Below are 23,061 nucleotides of genomic sequence, written 5' to 3' on the forward strand. Positions count from 1 at the left end.
CACATCCACAACTGGGTGTTGTTTTTGTTTTGGCTCCATCTCTTCATTCTTTCTGGAGTTATTTCTCCATTCTTCTCCAGTAGCATATTGAGCATCTACCGACCTGGGGGGTTCATCTTTCAGTGTCCTATCTTTTTGCCTTTTACTACTGTTCATGGGGTTCTCAAGGCAAGAATACTTGGCAAAGTGGTTTGCCATTCCCTTCTCCAGTGGACCACATTCTATCAGACCTCTCCACCATGACCCATCAGTCTTGGGTGGCCCTACACAGCATGGCTCATAGTTTCATTGAGCTAAACAAGGCTGTGGTCCATGTGATCAGATTGGTTAGTTTACTGTGATGGTGGTTTTCATTCTGTCTGCCCTGATGGATAAAGATAAGAGGCTTATGGAACCTTCCTGATGGGAGAGACTGACTGGGTGGGGAGACTGGATCTTGTTCTGATGGGTGGGGCCATGTTCAATAAATCTTTAATCCAGTTTTCTGTTGGTGGGCTGGGCTGTGTTCCCTCCCTGTTGTTTGACCTGAGGCCAAACTATGGTGGAGGTAATGGAGATAATGGTGACCTCCTTCAGAAGGTCCATGCTTTTGGGCACTGCTGCACTCAGCGCCCCCGACCCTGCCACAGGCCACTGCCAACCCACGCCTCTGCCGGAGACTCCTGGACACTCATGGGCAAGTCTGGGTCAGTCTCCTGTGGGATCACTGCTCCTTTCTCCTGGGTCCTGGTGCACACAAGATTTTATTTGTGCCCTCCAAGAGTATCTTTCCCCAGTCCTGTGCAAGTTCTGGTAGCTCTATGGTGGGGTTAATGGCGACCTCCTCCAAGAGGGCTTATGCCATACCCAGGTCTGCTGCACCCAGAGCCCCTGCCCCTGCTGCAGGCCATGCTGACCCACACCTCCTCAGGAGACACTGAGACACAGTTCTGGCTCAGTCTCTGTGGGTTGGGCGTGCGTTTTGCACCCTTCCCAGATGTGGGCGGCTCAGACGACCAGGTGTTTGGCGAGCGCACTGTCCCGGGGGGGCCGTGCGTCTCAATCACCTCCCCGGTCCCGGCCGCTTGGTTTCCCGGGTGTGCCGCAAAAGCACCATCTCAGATGTGCCGCGTGTCTCCTCTAGAGACCTAATCTCAGGCTGCGACCCTCCTGGCAGGTGTCAGCCATCCAGAATCTCAGGAAGATTTGCTTAGCAGCTGGGAGCCTGCTCACAGTTTGGTGGAGGCTGCCATCTCTGTGGCTGTGATTGCAGCAGCCCCTTGCCTTCTGGCTCAAGCCTGCCTCTCTGCCTCTGGGCGGGGAGGGGCCTGTATGCAGGGGGCTAGTTCTCCTTTGGTATTCCCTCACTCCTTTGTTCTGTGAGCAGGCCAGACTGTGCATTAGGTGTTAGGTTAGAGCCTTTCACGGAAAAGTTCTTTTCCGCAGTTGCAGTTAGGCATGTATTCTGTGGTGTTTTTTTTTCTCCCGGTTATGTTGCTTTCTGAGATTCCAAAACTCCCCACAGACCCGCCTGTGAGAGGATTTCCTACTGTATGGAAACTTCTCCTTCACGACTCCTTCCCCAGGACAGGTCTCCGTCCCTAACTCTTTTGTCTCTCTTTTTGTCTTTTATATTTTGTCCTACCTCCTTTTGAAGAGAATGGGCTGCCTTTCTGGGTGCCTGGTGTCCTCCGCCAGTGTTCAGAAGTTGTTTTGTGGAAGTTGCTCAGCATTCAAATGCTATTTCGATGAATTTGGAGGGGAGAAAGTGGTCTCCCCATCCTATCCCTTCACCATCTTGAAACAACACAGGGGATGTAATTAATGCCATTGAATTGTCCACTTTAAATGATTAAAATGGTAACTTTGATACATATATTTTACCATAATTTTAAAAATGCAAGTATCACTTCTAAAAAGCATGTTATGACAGAGCCATAATCAAAGAAGCAAAGGTTTTTATTTGAGGGTAAAAAAAATGGAAGTAAACCAAGATATTGATGTTCACTGGTACGTGTTCTACAAATTACAATTTTATAGACTGTGAATAATCTCTGGCATCTTATGGTCTGCATAAGCTCTTAGTATATCAGATTTTGCCTTCAGAAAGTCAAATATAATACAAAAACTTTTAAAACTGTCTTGCTCTACTTTTATACTGTAGAGCAAGTATCTCTACTCAGATATATTTCTATATCTACTCAGAAAATATCTGAGTAGATACAGAATATCTACTCAGAAAATATTTCTCAGGAATTCCCTGGCAGTCCAGTGGTTGGGACTGTGTCCTTCTACTGCAGAGGATATGGCTTCAGTCCCTGGTTGGGGAACTAAGATCCCACAAGCTATATGGCATGGGAAAAAAATACACACACACACACACATATTTTTCACACCTTTAATAAAGAGTTAGGAGGTCACAAAAGATTGTAAAGATGTATCTCTATTTTTCTGACAAAGTATAGTGTTTTATAATCAATTTTATAAACAGTTTCTTCTCCAGGGTATAAGGAAGCTTTCTAATAGTGAAGAGCATCATTGTTACAGAGAAGATAGTGTTTATCCTTTGCAAAGTGACTAAGGATAATAGCAAGTTGCAAGTATATAAGGCTACTTCACCAGAAACATTCAGGTATACAAACTACCATGGCTCCATGATAAAGAATCCACCTACCAATGCAGGAAACATGGGTTTGATCCCTGGGTCAGGAAGATCCCCTGGAAAAGGAAATGGCAACCAACTCCAGCATCCTTATGTGGGAAATCCCATGGACAGAAGAACCTGGTGGGCTGCAGTCTGTGGGGTCACAGAGAGTCTGAAAAGACTTAGCAACTGAAAAACAACAACAACACAAACACACATGCATATAAAACTCAGATCATACAGACGAGGTCATGTCCAGCTATGTATTTAAAAGCAAAAGAATAGAAATGAATGAAAATGAAAACACAACAACCCAAAACCTATGGGACACTGTAAAAGCAGTGCTAAGGGGAAGGTTCATAGCATTACAGGCTTACATCAAGAAACAAGAAAAAAGCCAAATAAATAACCTAACTCTACACCTAAAGCAATTAGAGAAGGAAGAAATGAAGAACCCCAGGGTTAGCAGAAGGAAAGAAATCTTAAAAATCAGGGCAGAAATAAATGCAAAAGAAACTAAAGAGACCATAGCAAAAATCAACAAAGCTAAAAGCTGGTTTTTTGAAAAAATAAACAAAATTGACAAACCATTAGCAAGACTCATTAAGAAACAAAGAGAGAAGAACCAAATTAACAAAATTAGAAATGAAAATGGAGAGATCACAACAGACAACACTGAAATACAAAGGATCATAAGAGACTACTACCAGTAGCTCTATGCCAATAAAATGGACAACTTGGATGAAATGGACAAATTCTTAGAAAAGTATAACTTTCCAAAACTGAACCAGGAAGAAATAGAAGATCTTAACAGACCCATCACAAGCAAGGAAATCGAAACTGTAATCAAAAATCTTCCAGCAAACAAAAGCCCAGGACCAGATGGCTTCACAGCTGAATTCTACCAAAAATTTAGAGAAGAGCTAACACCTGTCTTACTCAAACTCTTCCAGAAAATTGCAGATGAAGGTAAGCTTCCAAACTCATTCTATGAGGCCACCATCACCCTAATTCCAAAACCAGACAAAGATGCCACCAAAAAAAGAAAACTCCAGGCCAATATCACTGATGAACATAGATGCAAAAATCCTTAACAAAATTCTAGCAAACAGAATCCAACAACATATTAAAAAAATCATACACCGTGACCAAGTGGGCTTTATCCCAGGAATGCAAGGATTCTTTAATATCCGCAAATCAATCAATGTAATACACCACATTAACAAATTGAAAGATAAAAACCATATGATTATCTCAATAGATGCAGAGAAAGCCTTTGACAAAATTCAACACTCATTTATGATTAAAACTCTCCAAAAAGCAGGAATAGAAGGAACATACCTCAACATAATAAAAGCTATATATGACAAACCCACAGCAAGCATCACCCTCAATGGTGAAAAATTGAAAGCATTTCCCCTGAAATCAGGAACAAGACAAGGGTGCCCACTCTCACCACTACTATTCAACATCGTGTTGGAAGTTTTGGCCACAGCAATCAGAGCAGAAAAAGAAGGAAAAGGAATCCAGATAGGAAAAGAAGTGAAACTCTCACTGTTTGCAGATGACATGATCCTCTACATAGAAAACCCTAAAGACTCTACCAGAAAATTACTAGAGCTAATCAATGAATATAGTAAAGTTGCAGGATATAAAATTAACACACAGAAATCCCTTGCATTCCTATACACTAACAATGAAAAAACAGAAAGAAATTAAGGAAACAATACCATTCACCATTGCAACAAAAAGAATAAAATACTTAGGAGTATATCTACCTAAAGAAACAAAAGACCTATACATAGAAAACTATAAAACACTGATGAAAGAAATCAAAGAGGACACAAACAGATGGAGAAACATACCGTGTTCATGGATTGGAAGAATCAATATTGTCAAAATGGCTATTCTACCCAAAGCAATCTATAGATTCAATGCAATCCCTATCAAGCTACCAACGGTATTTTTCACAGAACTAGACCAAAGAATTTCACAATTTGTATGGAAATACAAAAAACCTCGAATAGCCAAAGTAATCTTGAGAAAGAAGAATGGAACTGGAGGAATCAACCTGCCTGACTTCAGACTCTCCTACAAAGCCACAGTCATCAAGACAGTATGGTACTGGCACAAAGACAGAAATATAGATCAATGGAACAGAATAGAAAGCCCAGAGATAAATCCACGAACCTATGGACACCTTATCTTTGACAAAGGAGGCAAGGATATACAATGGAAAAAAGACAACCTCTTTAACAAGTGGTGCTGGGAAAACTGGTCAACCACTTGTAAAAGAATGAAACTAGAACACTTTCTAACACCATACACAAAAATAAACTCAAAATGGATTAAAGATCTAAATGTAAGACCAGAAACTATAAAACTCCTAGAGGAGAACATAGGCAAAACACTCTGCGACATAAATCACAGCAGGATCCTCTATGACCCACCTCCCAGAATATTGGAAATGAAAGCAAAACTAAACAAATGGGACCTAATGAAACTTAAAAGCTTTTGCACTACAAAGGAAACTATAAGTAGGGTGAAAAGACAGCCCTCAGATTGGGAGAAAATAATAGCAAATGAAGAAACAGACAAAGGATTAATCTCAAAAATATACAAGCAACTCCTGCAGCTCAATTCCAGAAAAATAAATGACCCAATCAATAAATGGGCCAAAGAACTAAACAGACATTTCTCCAAAGAAGACATACAGATGGCTAACAAACACATGAAAAGATGCTCAACATCACTCATTATTAGAGAAATGCAAATCAAAACCACAATGAGGTACCATTACACGCCAGTCAGGATGGCTGCTATCCAAAAGTCTACAAGCAATAAATGCTGGAGAGGGTGTGGAGAAAAGGGAACCCTCTTACACTGTTGGTGGGAATGCAAACTAGTACAGCCGCTATGGAGAACAGTGTGGAGATTTCTTAAAAAACTGGAAATAGAACTGCCATATGACCCAGCAATCCCACTTCTGGGCATACACACTGAGGAAACCAGATCTGAAAGAGACACGTGCACCCCAATGTTCATCACAGCACTGTTTATAATAGCCAGGACATGGAAGCAACCTAGATGCCCATCAGCAGATGAATGGATAAGGAAGCTGTGGTACATATACACCATGGAATATTACTCAGCCATTAAAAAGAATTCATTTGAACCAGTCCTAATGAGATGGATGAAGCTGGAGCCCCTTATACAGAGTGAAGTAAGCCAGGAAGATAAAGAACATTACAGCATACTGACACATGTATATGGAATTTAGAAAGATGGTAACGATAACCCTATATGCAAAACAGAAAAAGAGACACAGAAATACAGAACAGACTTTTGAACTCTGTGGGAGAATGTGAGGGTGGGATATTTCAAAAGAACAGCATGTATACTATCTATGGTGAAACAGATCACCAGCCCAGGTGGGATGCATGAGACAAGTGCTCCGGCCTGGTGCACTGGGAAGACCCAGAGGAATCGGGTGGAGAGGGAGGTGGGAGGGGGGATCAGGATGGGGAATACGTGTAAATCCATGGCTGATTCATATCAATGTATGACAAAACCCACTGAAATGTTGTGAAGTAATTAGCCTCCAACTAATAAAAAAAATAAAAAAAGCAAAAGAAATGCTAGTGAATTATTGTAATTTCTCCCCCCAATATAACATATCTCTGTGTCTCTGAATTCTTTACCCTTTCTTACTAAGCCACCTCCCGTTCTCCTCCTCCCTTTCCCCATCTCCTTTTCTCTCCTATCAGGAAGGAGGGTCAGTAGAAGTTTCTTTTATATCCCTTGTAATCAACTCTCCCTTGACTCTGCAGGTGTTCAAAGAGGAACGGTATCTCAGTGATGCCTGTCAGTGTGCCGACGTGATCTGGCAGTACGGCTTGCTGAAGAAGGGGTATGGGCTGTGCCACGGCACCGCGGGGAATGCCTACGCCTTCCTGTCGCTCTACAACCTCACACAGGACGCGAAGTACCTGTACAGGGCCTGTAAGGTGGGATTCAGGGCCGCCAAACAGCACGCCTTTTCCCAGGAGGTCATAGAAGTGGCTCTGGCTAATCTGACTTAATTTGTTTATTTTTTTAAACCATAAGTCTATAGAACAAACACAGTTTAAGAAAAGTCATTCAACTGAATTAAGTGTTTGTTTTTGTTTTTTTAAAAGGATATAATTCTACTCAACAGCCTTGGCAGGTGATGTTATGTTGCTGGGAGCTGTAAGGTGGTTTTGTTCCTTTCTTCTTTGATAGCCCTGAAGACGTTACTCAGAAGCTCATTGAATTCCTCCCATGCTTTGTACTTTCTTTTTAGACCATCCGTTTCTCTGCCTTGAGAATAGTTTTTGACTTTTCTGAGTAAACCTTAGAGACAACCTCTGTCAACATTTAGGAGTCTCTAGAAGAAATCATTTCAATAATTTAACTTGGTCTCATTTTCAGTTTGCTGAATGGTGCTTAGATTATGGAGAACACGGATGCCGAACACCGGACACCCCCTTCTCCCTCTTTGAAGGTATTTTCCACACATTACTTATTTGCCTTATAATAACAGCATCCACTTCTCTGCTTAGTAATATGTTGCATTTTATCAACAAATTAATTTTATAGTTACTTCTTAAACTACTTCATTATTTACTGATATGATAACTCAGTATTAAAAATCCATTAGCACCCAGACCACCGTGGATCCAATAGTAGTAATTATGGTGACCGCTGTTTATGGAGCCAGGCACATGCTGGGCATTTTGTAGATGTCATCATAAATCATCTCATCAGAAATACGTATTATTATCTTCATGTCATAGGTGAGATCTCTGAGGCTCAGACAGGTTAAGTGGGGCCATGATGAAGGAGCTCACATATGGTCGATGGTCGGGCTGTGCCTTAAACCAACCTGGCCCCACTCTCCCTCCTCCCTCCTGTCTCCTACCTGCACAAAGAGGCTGGCCACCTTACTAGTGATCCCCTCTAATGAGCTGCAACATATAAAAACAGACACCTACTTCATTTAAATCATATAAATTATATCATCATGTTGTTTATGCTGCAAAACGAAGCCACTCTATAGAAAATATCATCTTTTGGTATAATAACTTTTGATTCTTTTCCTTCAGGGATGGCTGGAACAATATATTTCTTGGCTGACCTCCTAGTGCCCACAAAAGCCAGGTTCCCTGCGTTTGAACTGTAAAAGGAAAGTGCCCCCTCTGCAGCTCACTGCATGAACCTCTGTTACCAAACCTTGGCTAAAGCAACAATAGAGTCAAGCTCTGTATGTAATTTAGTTGACTGTTTTTTTCAGAATATGTCTTTAGTTCAGTTCCTTTTTGTTACTGACTTTTGTTTTAAAACATCCAAGGAAATCTTAAGTAACTTCAGTTTCTCCTAAAGGGAGGGTAGGTGATATGTATAATATTTTGAGGGCATATATGTGTATATTTCAGAACTTAGGGGCAATTGTATTCTTACTTAAGCTTATGAATATAATCATCTGTTACTGTTCTAAAAATATTTAAAAGAAACTAAATGTAGACAAAGACATGCTTCTTGTTTGATATTGCCCTCCACCTCTTCTCTTTAGTATTTTAATAACAGTTTTATGACTTTGCTTTTCTCTAAGTGGTTGATTATGAAAGGGGACAAAATTTGAAAAAGCTGTCAACTAAACACCATTTTTCAAATTCACAATCTTTATCTAAACTAGAGATAAACATATTTTCAAATTTGCCCCTTTTAGGAGAGCATTCAGGCTATATAATCAAATGCCTTTATCAAAAACTTCTAAAATGGGATGGTTGTTATAGGAAAATTCTGATTGGATGGTTATTTCAAGATAAGCTAACAAAAAGTTTGTTTTTTCCAGATAAGCTAATATGTTTTAGAATTAATATAAATGTGTTTCTCCTTTGGAATTAGTAAGATCAGGAAATGAGATTTCTGTGTGTGAATGTATTACGACCCAGGATTTGAGTCCACCCTTTCTGACTGACTTTCTCAACTTTAACTTGTGTTTTACTTATCTTGCAAAGACTACGCTTTATGAAGTGTTGCCTGCTTGGTACAAGCCATAAGATATTTTCCTTCTTATCTATCTAGATGTTGGTCTTTTCACTAAATAGTAGAGCATTCTACTTGTTTAAAGAGGGGGAGGGATGCTGTATGGCAGAATCGCTAAGCTTTTGATAGAAATGCTGTTTATTGAGACAGTATTACCCAGTGATCATTCTTAGAACAAATGGCTTTTGTCTCTTTGCATACTCATCAATTTCTGAGCCCTCAGGATTGGTTATTTATATGGTAGGTGAAGAATTCCTGGTGCTTTAAATTCCATACCAATGTTATGACTTATGAGCTCCCATTCCTCCTCCATTGCTGATTTTCCCAGGCTTTTTTCATCTTTTCTATGTATATTGACTGATTTTGAAACATTTCGCCGCTTTAAAAAACAGGGTCTAAGAATTTTAAATGTGCCTATTTCACGGCTCTCTTGGTCACAGAAATACGCTATTTTTAACTGGAACTTTGAACCAAATCCCACTGAGTGTATGTTGGTTCCTGTGGGTAGAAATCCCCTATTATTTTCCAGGTAGCACCAAAATAGCTAATATTATTGGAAACTGCCTCACCCTTTAAAGGCTAATGACAGTGGGATCTAAGACACAGCCCACTGGCTCAGTTCCCAGGATTAGCTTTTTCTGTGACTTGTGTTAGTCAGGACAAGCTTGTGCTTCTCAGATTTTGAAGTGCTGCTGGTAAGCTGTGTGCCAGCTTTGCCTTTCTCCTGAGTGTGAGCATTTCATATCAACGGTGTCAGTATTCACTGTAAAGCTAATTTGCCTTTGGATGGGTGTCCAACTTGAAAGAGTAGAGCCTGTATGGTTTAGTTAAATGTCTTACTATACTCTACCTGCACTTTTAGCTACTATATTTACTAACCAAGGGAAAAAGAACAAAAAACACTTTCTACTAACCAGAGGACACTGATCACAGTGCTTCATCAAACATCTTAATTAGTTTAACTCCAGGAAGACATCAAGGCAGGGAGTAGAACATTTTGAATAAGATTCTTATTTGTATTTGGATTGCAGCTTAGCTACTGCCATCCATTAGCAAATTTATCACTACTGACATGATTAAGTTATCAGTGATTAAACAGGCAAGATTTTATGCTTGTGCCATTGTTTGTTTTATTTATGTTTACGAGCTCAGAAAGTTTGATAGGATTTTAAACTCAGGCAAAGGGTATAAAACTCAGACTAATAACCTAACGCCATGGTAGAAACTGAAATTTTATACTAGTTTTCTTAGTTTTGAAAGGAAGAGGCATCATTTCACTTCTGTTTCTGTTATATCATTTTTCCCTCAGATATTTTTCTCTTTGTTAAAAAAGCAAAACAAAATGAAAAACTTCTCAAAATTGCTTTCCAGAAAACTCAGTAGTATCTTTTATCTCTATGTAAAAACTAGGTAGTAAAACCTTAAAACTGTGTCAGGCAGTGTTCATTTATCCTCTCGTGTGTTTCTGTGAATGTCACATCAATTATTTACATCAATCCTATTGATCTGTGGTCCCATCAAGAAGTCAGTCTTTAATCCTTACAGTCATTTGACTCCCTTTTCATCTTTGATGTCAGTTCCAATTATTTGGCATCAAAAGCCTTCACGGTAGGTAGAGTTTTAGGTAAAAGTGGCCACTTTCTCTCTTTTATTATAGCGTCCCTGCATAACTTAATTGAGAGATATGCTTTGCTCATATGTCCTCGAGTTAATTTGTGTCTGATTTTATAATGCCTTGCCTTCTCTTGACTGAGTTTGAAATACAAAATGAGAAGAGCGAACATTTATTCATCTACTCCTTCAGCCACTTGAACTCATTTGTAGTCCTTCTTTATTCATGCTGAATTCTGTCTCCAGTGCTGCCCACCCTAAATAGGCCAGAGCACCCCACTTCTGTGTTGTTAAGCTGTAGAAGAACTGTTTCTCTCCGACAGGTACAAAACAAAGCGTTTGGGATATTCAGGAATCCTACGCCAATGTTACATTGCCATTTATTGGAAAGGGCTGGAATTGTATGTATTTCTATGTTCTATAAAGGATTTAACATACTGATTCTCAATAAAATTTTATGACGATCATACTTTGTCATCTGCTTCTTGTTCGCTCTAGTTTAAACTTAAGAAATATTTTCTTTCAGTGGTAAATAATGGCTTTTTCTTTATACTCATTCTCTAGGACTTGCTGCTGACATTTTGTTCATTGTCGAGTCAAACAAAATTGGAAATACTTTATGAATATAAAGATTTATTAGAGGAAAACATTTTAAAATCTGATCATTAAGAGAATTAGGAAGAATCTACTAGGCTTCAAGCAGGGCAGTATATTAACCATCCCATACATATGAGAATCCACTCTGTGGTTAATAAAAGTCTCATTGTAGAAATTGATTTCCCTGCTGACCAGTTCTGAAGGGAACTTTGAATGGAGGGGGAGATTAAATGAGGCATAATTATAAAATGTATGTACAGAGGTTGGACAGTTCTGCTCAGTCACCTGGCATGACTGTACTACTTCCTTTCATGACTCAGCCATTTAGTGTCACTTGGCACACCAGAATTTGCCAGATTATAAAACACTTGTTTCCATCCCCAAGTTATATTTTGTTCCCTGTACCTCTGATTAAAATGCCCTTCATTCCCCTTGCCTATTGTTTGAATGACTTATATTACTAAGGCTAGATTCAGTTATTTTTATTTTGCTCCTTTGATCAAATGAAAGTAGAAATGAGGGCACCCCATCTTCAGGGCTGTGGAGAGGACAGTGCTTTGCAGAGGCCACCCAGAGACTCCAAAGTGGTGTGTGGAGCATTCCCCCTACCTCGTCACAAGATTACATTTCAGTTGGTAAGGCAGCTAGCTTTGTTCTCTGGTGAGCCGGTTCCTGGCTCATCTTCCTACAGAAGAAAAACAGTGACAAGCGCTTTCAGTTGCACCACAGTTGTAACCTCATGAGCAAACAAAGCTTGAAGAGGTAATTCATCTCCTGCAACTTACCCACAGTAGTTTATTTTTTCCTACACTTCGCATTAGAAAAAGCCTTTGCCCCACTGCTTCCCATATTCTCTGAATAGAATACTCAGTTTGTGTCATTTCTTTTTCCCCAAGATAGTTCCCCACTGTGGATGGTGTCATAAAGTCTCATGTATTCTCGATTCTTACGGCCATCATTTAAAGTAAAAAAACTACAAGTCAGTCCCCTGATAATTTGCTTTCTCATTCTGTTTCCTATCCAGATTCACCCTCTTCCTTCTGAAGCCACAGGTCAGTTAACAAGGCAAGAGAACATTGGGCTTTTTCACATGTTGGCTTCATTGGTCCCATTATGTAAGTTTTGCAAACACTGTTTTCCAGAAGAAGCCGTGTGCCAGTGCGTCCTCTGGGACTTATTTGACAATTTTGTGAGTAATGAAAGAAAGCAGCAAACACAATAAGCCACAAGGTGAAATAATGAGGATAGATGAATGGATCTTAGCAGGACTGCTGCTCATAGTCGACCAGTTTAATTTCACAGTTCTACATTATGTTAACTTTTCATCCACATGCAAATCACAACCATGGTGACATTAAATCTGCAGCTAATGTTCTGTCACTCTACAAGTAAGTGGCAGAGAAAGTATTTGTGAGGCACTTAGTCATTATGCAGGGAAAAGCAGGACTCTTGATAAATCAGTTTATAAAGTAGTTGCATAATTTCTCTTCTCTAATGGAGCTGGGGTATTAAGAAAGTTATCTGTAACGAGAGAAACACTGATAACGGCTCATGGTGAAAGTTGATGGTTAATTTTGATTGAGTATCTGGCATTCAAGTATTAACATCACCCCCAGGTGGGATGCATGAGACAAGTGCTCGGGCCTGGTGCACTGGGAAGACCCAGAGGAATTGGGTGGAGAGGGAGGTGGGAGGGGGGATCGGGATGGGGAATACGTGTAAATCTATGGCTGATTCATATCAATGTATGACAAAACCCACTGAAATGTTGTGAAGTAATTAGCCTCCAACTAATAAAAAAATTAAAAAAAAAAAAAAAATCACCCCCTTGCTGGTATTATCTGAACTGCTGGCAATATTCATATGCTTCAGACTGCCATTTTATTTAATCATGCCTGAGAAATGCTTTAAAACCATTTTATTCCCCAAATTCATTAAGCATGTATGTTATAAGCAAGATGCCTGGCGGAGGATTCTGTGTGCATGAGACACACGTCCCCACCCTGGCAACTCAGCCTGGTGAAGAAGATGGGGGAGGAGACAACTGATTACAAGGAAACATTTTCAAATATTCCTGTTCACCTTCCAACTAGTCTTTCCCTTATACCACAAATTTCAAGTGTGTCCAAGTTTCTCCTGTGACCCATGGTTTCTATCTGTATTTAGATAACTGAGTTCAGTACTCCTCCAGAGTTGTTTTTAGTCACTAAATCTTTGTGACCCCATGGACTGCAGCCTGCCAGGCTCCTCTGTCTATGGGATTCTCCAGGGTCGAATACTGGAGTGGGTAGCCATTTTCTTCTCCAGGGGATCTTGCAGATCCAGGGACCCAACTTGGGTCTCCCACATTGCAGGCAGATTCTTTACTGTCTAAATCACCAGGGAAACCCACCTTATCTGCATACAAATCATTAGGAATCTTGTTAAGATGATTCTAAAAAAAAAAAAAAAATGATTCTTAAAATACCAGTCTAGTGAGCCCTCAGAGTCTGCATGTCTAACAAGCTTCCAGACTATGGCCACAGAACATTTGAGTACCGCAGGACTAGATAATGCATCACAGAATTCTGACTCTAGAGAAGAAGGAAAGAAGGTCAGGAGTTGGCTGATGAATTGAGAGAACTGATTGATGTTGTGATCAAAGAGCACATGCACTAATAGCAAGAGCATCAAAGTGCTGGGATGATTGGAGTCTGATTACTGATGTGACACAATTCCAAACAATGTCAAAGCAAAGGGTACAGCCTAGAAGAGATCAATTGTCTGTGATAGTGATTGTAGCAAGGTAAAGGAATGGACTTGGAACAAATATGTATTTATAATTTTAATGGAAAAATTGCCAAGGGTTTGGAATCTCAATTCAGAGTCCTAAGCTTCTGGTAATATGAGAATCATATGGAAGATAATCTATACTAAATAATTAATTTGAGTCATCTGGAATCAAGATTTGTATGAGGAAAATTAGACCCTTGCCATTGTTTAGAATTTATAAGGAGCCACGATTAGTCAACTAATTGTTAAAGGTATTTAAATACAAAAAAAGATCAATCATGTCCCTTTCTTCAGTTTTTTTTTTTCTTAGCACATTCTGAGTAGTAAATGTACACCGGAGATGTCATTTACACTTTATTTGCCACCACGTGTCACTTGCCACGTTTCCTAAATGAGAATTTCTTAAAGTGATCTGTAGTGTCACAGAGATCATTTATCCAGAGACACTTAAGTGCTTGAGAACAGGGCTGAACCAGGAAGCTTGGAAATGTCACTAGAAGTCGGAAAAACTCATTCATTTTTAACTTCTAAATTGAAACACTGATACAAGTGAGCCTGGGCAGACACTCTTATTCACATTAGTGTGTTCCCTGCACCTTCTGTACGTAGGCTCGTGATCATGCTTAGTCACTCAGTCGTGTCCAACTCGTTGTGACCCCATTGACTGTGGCCCACCAAGCTCCTCTGTCCATGGGATTATTTCCAGGCAAGGATACCGGAGTGGGTTGCCAGTTTCCTCCTGCAGGGGATGTTCTGTACTAGGAATTGATGTAAGATTAGATGACACAGAGCCAATGCATTGTCTACCACTTACTATAGTGAAAGAACAGCATGTTGTATTTTACCTTTCACCAGTTCTCACCTGTCCAGTTAAGAATTAGCTTCATTTGCATATTACTGAAATATATTAATGACTCTCTGTAGATCTGATTTTGATGGTGTTTTCTTCTGTTTCCTTGAAAAAGCCAAATTCATCATCTTTCTACCAGTCACTTCAAACTGCCCTTTTTGCTGAGTTTCCTAATTCACTTAATGATTTCCTAATTCACTTACTACCTACGTAGGTGCTCAAGCCAAAAAACATGAATTAACTTCTCAGATTGTTGGTTCTCAAAGTGCAGTCTCTGGCCCAACAAGGTTAATTAGCATTACCTGGAACTTGTTAGAAATGCAAACTCTAGGACCCAACCAAGACAAACTAAGTCAGATATACTGGCATAGAAAGCAATCTGCTTTAACAACCCCAGATGATTCTGATCAAGCTTGAGAAAAATTTTAAAATAATGAGGTTAACATTACATATTCTGTAGCAATGTAATTTAAACTTTAGTGTTTTCAATTTTCTGTTTTCTTGTTGTATTTTACAACACACACACCAATCTGTTGGCCCATGAAAAATACCTAGGCCTGTGGGGTGGTCCCAAGATGGTGGAGGAATAGGACAGGGAACCACTTTCTCCCCCACAAATTCATCAAAAGCTCCTTTGAATGTTGAGCAACTTCCACAAAACAATGCTGGCAGAGGACACCAGGCACCCAGAAAGGCAGCCCATTCTCTTCAAAAGGAAGTAGGACAATATAGGAAAAAAAAAAAAGAGAGACAAAAGTCAGGGATGGAGACCCGTCTTGGGGAGGGAGTTGTGAAGGAAAAGTTTCCACAATAGGAAACCCTTTGACAGGCGGGTCTGGGGGTAGTTTTGGAATCTCAGAGGTCAACATAACCAGGAGAAAAAAAAAAAAAAAAGCCCACAGAATACATGCCTAATCGCAACTGCCAGCAGAGAAGTAGCCCAGAGACCCATGTCCCCCACCAATGAGCAGGGGCTAGGCAGGGAGGCGGGGGTTGTAGCATCAGTCCCTAGGGTAAGACCTGGGCCTGACTTCCCTGAGGACAATCTGAGGGAGCTAACGTGAGATAGCAACCCAAAGCATGGGATCCAGAGAGGAAAAAAAAAAAAAACTTCTTTGCCACGAAAGGCTCTAAGGCGCAGCCTGGCCTGCTCACAGAACAAAGGATTGAGCGAATACCAAAAGAGAGCTAGCTGGCTGCATATAGGCCAGCTAGAGGCAGAGAGACAGGCTTGCGAAAGCCAGCGCCAGAAGACAAGGGCTGCTGCAATCTTGGCCCCAGAAAAGCCGTCCTCCACCAAACAGTGAGCAGGCTCCAAGTTGCCAACCATGTCTTCCTGGGATCCTGGACCGTTGACATCTGCCAGGAGGGTCGCAGCCTGAGATCAGCTCCCCAGAGGAGACACGAGGCACACCTGAGACAGCTCTCATGGCGCACTCGGGAAACCAAGCGGCTGGACCAGGGAGGTGATTGAGACGCACGGCCTACCTGGGGCAGTGCACTTGCCAAGCACCCAGTCATCTGAGCTGCTCAGACCTGGGAAGGGCACAAAATGCACACTCCAACCGCGTCTGAGCCCTTGCAGAGTACCCAAGACCCTGAGCGGCTTCGACCTGGGAAGGGCATAAAACACAGGGCCCACTTGCAACAGTGCCCTTGCAGAGCACCCTGAACCCTGAGCAGTGTAGACGTGGGACGCACGTGCCGCCTTGGCATGTGGCAAAAAAACCCAGTGTGGTCCATACACTGCAAGCACTCCCCACACACGGCAGCAACATTTGTTTGCAGTGCCCCTCCCTCCCCACAACACAACTGATGCTAAATAAGTGACCACCTTCGCCCCCTTGTGTCAGGGCAGAAATCTGACACTGAAGAGTCTGGCAGACAGAGGAAGCCAAAATAAAGAAGAAGGAACTGCTCTGGAAGCAACAAGTGCAACAGACTAAAATCCTGCAGTTGATACTGTGCATTGCAGGGGGCCTATAGTCCTTGAGAACAAGTACAGGCTGGAACAAGGAACTATCTGAAACTGAACTGACACCACACTGCCCACAACAGCTCCAGAGCAATTCCTAGATATGTTTTTACCATTGTCACTTTTAAATTTTTTTTTAAAAAATTTATTACTCCATCAATTTTCATTTTTATAACCTACTATTACCTTCCCAAAAAAAAACCTTATTTTTAAAGCAGATTTCATATACATATATTTTTTTAATTTTTGTGATTGACTTTGTTTTGTATTTTTATATTGTATTTTTGAGAGTCTAAACTCTATTCTAGATTTTTAATCTTTGCTTTTTGATATTTGTTATCAATTTTGAACTTCTAAAAATTTAATCTTCAAGTATCCATTTTTCACTTAGGGATTTGATTACTGGCCTGATTGTTCTCTCCCCTTTTGACTCTCCCTTTTCTCTCCCAACATCAGTTGGATCATCAAAAAAGCAAGAGAGTTCCAAAAAAAATCTACTTGTGCTTGATTGACTATGTCAAAGCCTTTGATTGTGTGGATCACAACAAACTGTGGAAAATTCTTAAAGAGATGGGAATACCAGATCACTTGACTTGCCTCTTCAGAAACCTGTATGCAGGTCAGGAAGCAACAGTTAGAACTGGACATGGAACAACAGACTGTGAGAGGAGTACGTCAAGGCTGTATATTGTCACCCTGCTTATTTAACTTATATGCAGAGTACATCATGAGAAATGCTGGGCTGGAGGAAGCACAAGCTGGAATCAAGATTGCTGGGAGAAATATCAATAACCTCAGATATGCGGATGACACCACTCTTATGGCAGAAAGTGAAGAAAAGCTAAAGAGCCTCTTGATGAGAGTGAAAGAGGAGAGTGAAAAAACTGGCTTAAAACTCAACATTCAGAAAACTAAGATCATGGCATCTGGTCCCATCACCTCATGGCAAATAGATGGGGAAACAATGGAAGCAGTGACAAATATTATTTTGGGCTCCAAAATCACTGCAGATGGTGACTGCACCCATGAAATTAAGACACTTGCTCCTTGAAAGAAAAGTTATGATCAACCTAGACAGCATATTAAAAAGCAGAGACATTACTTTGCCAACAAAGGTCCGTCTAGTCAAAGCTATGTTTTTTCCAGTAGTCATGTATGGATGTGAGAATTGGACTATAAAGAAAGCTGAGCACCAAAGAATCGATGCTTTTTAACTGTGGTGTTGGAGAAGACTCTTGAGAGTCCCTTGGACTGCAAGGAGATCCAACCAGTCAATTCTAAAGGAAGTCAGTCCTGAATATTCATTGGAAGGACTGATGTTGAAACTGAAACTCCAATACTTTGGCCACCTGATGTGAAGAACTGACTCATTTGAAAAGACCATGATGCTGGGATAATTGAAGGTGGGAGGAGAAGGGGATGATAGAGGATGAGATGGTTGGATGGCATCACTGACTCAATGGACATGAGTTTGAATAAACTCTAGGAGTTGGTGTTGGACAGGGAGGCCTGGCATGCTGTAGTCCATGGGGGTCACAAAGAGTCAGGACATGACTGAGTGACTCAACTTATTTTTCCCCCAGGTTACTTCTATCTCCTTTCTCCCTCTTCTCTTCTCTGTGTAATTCTGTGAATCTCTCTGGGTGTTCCAGACTGTGGAGAGCACTTAGGGAATTGATTACTGGCTAGATTGCTCTCTCCTCTTTTGACTCCCCCTCTTCTCCTCCTGGTCACCTCTATCTCTCTCCTCTCTCTTCTCTTCTCTATGTAACTCCGTGAATCTCTCTGGGTGTCCCTCACTATGGGGAATTGTTTCACCATTAACCTAGATGTTTTATCATCTGTGCTGTGTGGATGGAGAAGTCCTGGGGCTACTGTAAGAGAAGGACTGAAAGCCAGAAGCAGGAGGCTTAACTCGGAAACTTGAGAACATCAGAGAACCCCTGACTCCAGGGAACATCAGTAGACAAGAGTTCACCCAAAAATTTCCATATCTACACTGAAACCAAGCTCCACCTAAGAGCCAACAAGTTCTAGAGCAAGACATACCAAGCTAATTCTCCAGCAAAGCAGTAACACAACCCTGAGCATTAAAAGACAGGCTGTCCAAAGCCATGCCAAACCCATAGAAACCCCAAAACTCACTACTGGACACTTCATTGCACTCCAGAAAGAAAAGATCCAGCTCCACCCACCAGAACAGAGAAACAAGCTCCCCCAGCCAGGAAATCTTGACAAGCCACCAATCCAACCCCACCCACAGGGAGCAGACTCCACAGTAAAGAGGAACCATGAACATCCAGCCTACAGAAAGGATACCCCAAACACAGCAATATAAACAAAATGAAAAGGCAGAGAAGTATTCAGTAGGTAAAGGAACATTTTAAATACCCACCAAACCAAAGAAAAGAAGAGGAGATAAGGAGTCTTCCTGAAAAAGAATTCAGAATAATGATAGTAAAGATGATCCAAAATCTTGAAAACAAAATGGAGCTACAGATAGAGACAAGGACTGAGAATATGCAAGAAATGTTTAACAAGGACCTAGAACAAATAAAGAAGAGTCAATCGATAATGAATAATGGAATAATTGAGATCAAAATCACTCTAGAGGGAACCAACAGTAGAATAACCCAGGCAGAAGAAAGGATAAATGAGGTGGAAGATAGAATGGTGGAAAGAAAGGAAGCAGAGAGGCAAAAAAAAAAAAAATTAAAAATAAATAAGGACAATCTCAGAGACTTCTGGGACAATGTTTAACACCTCTACATTCAAATCATAGATGTCCCAGAAGAAGAAGATCAAAAGAAAGGGCATGAGAAAATACGTGAGGATATAATAGTTGAAAACTTCCCTAAAATGGGGTAGGAAATAGCCACCCAAGTCCAAGAAACCCAGAGAGTCCCAAACAGGATAAAACCAAGACAAAAACCCCAGTTCAGTTCAGTTCAGTTGCTCAGTCATGTCCAACTCTTTGTGACCCCATGGACTGCAGCATGCCAGGCTTCCCTGTCCATCACCAACTCCTTGAGCTTACTCAAACTCATGTCCATTGAGTCAGTGATGCCATCCAACCATCTCATCCTCTGTCATCATCGGGTGTCAAAACACCCAAGACACATATTAATCAAATTAATGAAGATCAAACACAAAGAGCAAATATTAAAAGCAGCCAGTGAAAAGCAACAAATAACACACAAACAGATCCCCATAAGAATAACAGCAGATCTTTCAATAGAAGCTGTTCAGGCCAGAGGGAATGGCTAGACATACTTAAAGTGATGAAAGAGAAAAACCTACAACCAAGAATATTGTACCCAGAAAGGATCTCATTCAGATATGAAGGAGAAATCAAAAGTTTTACAGACAAACAAAAGCTGAGAGAATTCAGCATCACCAAACCAGCTCTTCAACAAATGCTAAAGGATCTTCTCTAGACAGGAAACACAGAAAATGTTTATAAAATTGAACCCAAAACAATGAAGTAAATGACAATGGGATCATATTTATCAATAATTACCTTAAATGTAAATGGGTTGAGTGCCCCCACCAAAAGACAAAGACTGACTGAATGCATACAAAAACAAGACTCCTATATATGCTGTCTATAACAGACCCACCTCAAACCAAGGGACATATACAGATTCAAGGGCTGGAAAAAGATATTTCATGCAAATGGAGACCAAAAGAAAGCAGGAGTAGCAATACTCAGACAAAATAGACTTTGAAATAAAGACCATGAAAAGAGACAAAGAACACTACATAATGGTCAAAGGATCAATCCAAGAAGAAGATATAACAATTATAAATATATATGCAGCCAACATAGGAGCATTTCAATACATAGGCAAATGCTAACAAGTATGAGAGGGGAAATTAACAGTAACACAATAATAATACCCTGCTCACACCAATGGTTAGATCAATCAAACAGAAAATTAGCAAGGAAACACAAGCTTTAAATGATACAATGGGCCAGTTAGACCTAACTGATATCTATAGGACATTTCACCCCAAACATTGAATTTCACCTTTTTCTCAAGTCCACACAGAACATTCTCCAGGATAGATCACATCCCAGGCCACAAATCTAGCCTTGGTAAGTTCAAAAAAATTGAAATCATTTCAAGCAACTTTTCTGATCACAATGCAGTAAGATTAGATGTCAACTACAGGGGAAAAAAAAAAAAACTATCAAAAATACAAACATATGGAGGCTAAACAACATGCTTCTGAATAACCAGCAGATCACTGAAGAAATCAAAAAGGAAATAAAAATATGCATAGGAACAAATGAAAATGAAAACACAGCAACCCAAAACCTATGGGATTCAGTAAAAGCAATGCCAAGAGAAGGTTCACAGCAATACAAGCTTACCTCAAGAAACAAGAGAAGATCAAATAAATAACCAAACCTTACACCTAAAGCAACTAGAAAAAGAATGAAAACCCCAAAGTTAGTAGAAGGAAAGAAATTGTAAAAATCAGAGTAGAAATAAATAAAAAAGAAATGAGGAAGTCTATAGCAAAAGTCAACAAAACTAAAAGCTGGTTCTTTGAGAAGATAAATGAAATAGACAAACCACTAGCCAGACTCATCAAGGAAAAAAGGGAGAAGAGTCAAATCAATAAAATTAGAAATGAAAATGAAAAAACAACACTGAAATACAAAGAATCATAAGAGACTACTATCAGCAACTATATGCCAATAAAATGGACAACTTGGATGAAATGGATGAATTCCTTGAAAAGCATAACCTTCCAAAACTGAACCAGGAAGAAATAGAAAATCTTAACAGACCCATCACAAGCATGGAAATTGGAACTGTAATCAAAAATCTTCCAACAAATGAAAGCCCAGGACCAGATGTCTTCAAAGATGAATTTTACCAAAACTTTAGAGAAGAGCTAACACCTATCCTACTCAAACTCTTCCAGAAAATTGCAGAGGAAGGTAAACTCCCAAATTCATTCTATGAGGCCACCATCACCCTAATACAAAAGCCAAAGAAAGGTGCCACAAGAAAAGAAAACTACAGGCCAATATCAATGATGAACATAGATGCAAAAATACTTAACACAATTCTAGCAAACAGAATCCAACAATATATTTAAAAGATCATACATAATAACCAAGTGGGCTTTATCCCAGGGAGGCAAGGTTCTTCAGTATTCTCAGATCAATCAATGTGATATACCACATTAACAAATAGAAAGATAAAAACCATATGCTTATCTCAGTAGATGCAGAGAAAGCCTTTGACAGAATTCAATACCCATTTATGATTTAAAAAAAAAAACTCCAGAAAGTCAGCATAGAAGGAACATGCCTCAACATAATTAATCTACAATAAAACCACAGCAAACATTATCCTCAATGGTAAAAAATTGAAAGCATTTCTCCTAAAGCCAGGAACAAGACAAGGATGCCCACTCTCACCACTACTATTCAGCATAGTTTTGGAAGTTTAACCACAGCAATCAGAGAAGAAAAAGAAATAATAGGAATCCAGATTGGAAAAAAAAAGTAAAACTCTCACTGTTTGCAGATGACATGATTCTTTACAGAGAAAACCCTAAAGATACCACCAGAAAATTACTAGAGCTAATCAATGAACATAGTGAAGTTGCAGGATATAAAATTAATACACAGAAATCCCTTGCATTCTGCTACACTAACAATGAGAAAACAGAAATAGAAATTAAGGAAACAATACCATTCACCATTGCAATGAAAAGAATAAAATACTTAGGAATAAATTTACCTAAAGAAACAAAAGACCTATATATAGAAAACTATAAAACACTGATAAAAAGAAATCAAAGATGACACAAATAGATGGAGAAATATTCCATGTTCATGGATTGGAAGAATCAATATAGTGAAAATGAGTATACTATCCAAAGCAATCTATAGATTCAATGCAATCCCTATCAAGCTACCAATGGTATTTTTCACAGAACTAGAACAAATAATTTCACAATTTGTATGGAAACACAAAAAACTTTGAACAGCCAAAGCAACCTTGAGAAAGAATAATGGAACTGGAGGAACCAACCTGCCTGACTTCAGACTATACTACAATGCTACAGTCATCAGGACTGTATGGTACTGGCACAAAGACAGAAATATAGATCAATGGAACAAAATAGAAAGCCCAGAGATGAATCCACACACCTATGGACACCTTATCTTTGACAAAAGAGGCAAAAATATACAATGGAGAAAAGACAATCTCTTTAACAAGCGGTGCTGGGAGAACAGGTCAACCCTGTGTAAAAGAATTAAACTAGAACACTTTCTAACACCATACATAAAAATAAACTCAAAATGGATTAAAGATCTAAATGTAAGACCAGAAACTATAAAACTCCTAGAGGAAAACATAGGCAGAACACTCACTGACATAAATCACAGCAAGATCCCCTATAACCCACCTCCCAGAGTAATGGAAGTAAAAGCAAAAATAAACAAATAGGACCTAGTTAAACTTGAAAGCCTTTGCACAACAAAGAAAACTGTAAGCAAGGTGAAAAGACAGTCTTCATAATGGGAGAAAATAA

General features: G+C 39.8%; 1 protein-coding gene across 4 annotated transcripts in view; it reads left to right on the forward strand.

Annotated features, from left to right (window-relative positions):
* The window catches only part of LANCL1 (LanC like glutathione S-transferase 1), a 50,971-nt gene extending 40,201 nt beyond the window's left edge, over positions 1–10,770 (forward strand). For 3 of the 4 annotated variants that reach the window (XM_061148839.1, XM_061148840.1, XM_061148841.1), the window contains exons 8-10: positions 6,454–6,630; positions 7,076–7,148; positions 7,750–10,770. In XM_061148839.1, the coding sequence (XP_061004822.1) occupies positions 6,454–6,630; positions 7,076–7,148; positions 7,750–7,826 (327 nt within the window). In that variant the 3' untranslated portion in view covers positions 7,827–10,770. The remainder of the gene's footprint in view (positions 1–6,453; positions 6,631–7,075; positions 7,149–7,749) is intronic. The other variant, XM_061148842.1, reaches the window with a different exon arrangement.
* The last annotated feature ends 12,291 nt before the right edge of the window (positions 10,771–23,061 follow it).

The sequence above is a fragment of the Dama dama genome, chromosome 8, assembly GCF_033118175.1.
Source record: "Dama dama isolate Ldn47 chromosome 8, ASM3311817v1, whole genome shotgun sequence".
Classification (NCBI taxonomy): domain Eukaryota; kingdom Metazoa; phylum Chordata; class Mammalia; order Artiodactyla; family Cervidae; genus Dama; species Dama dama.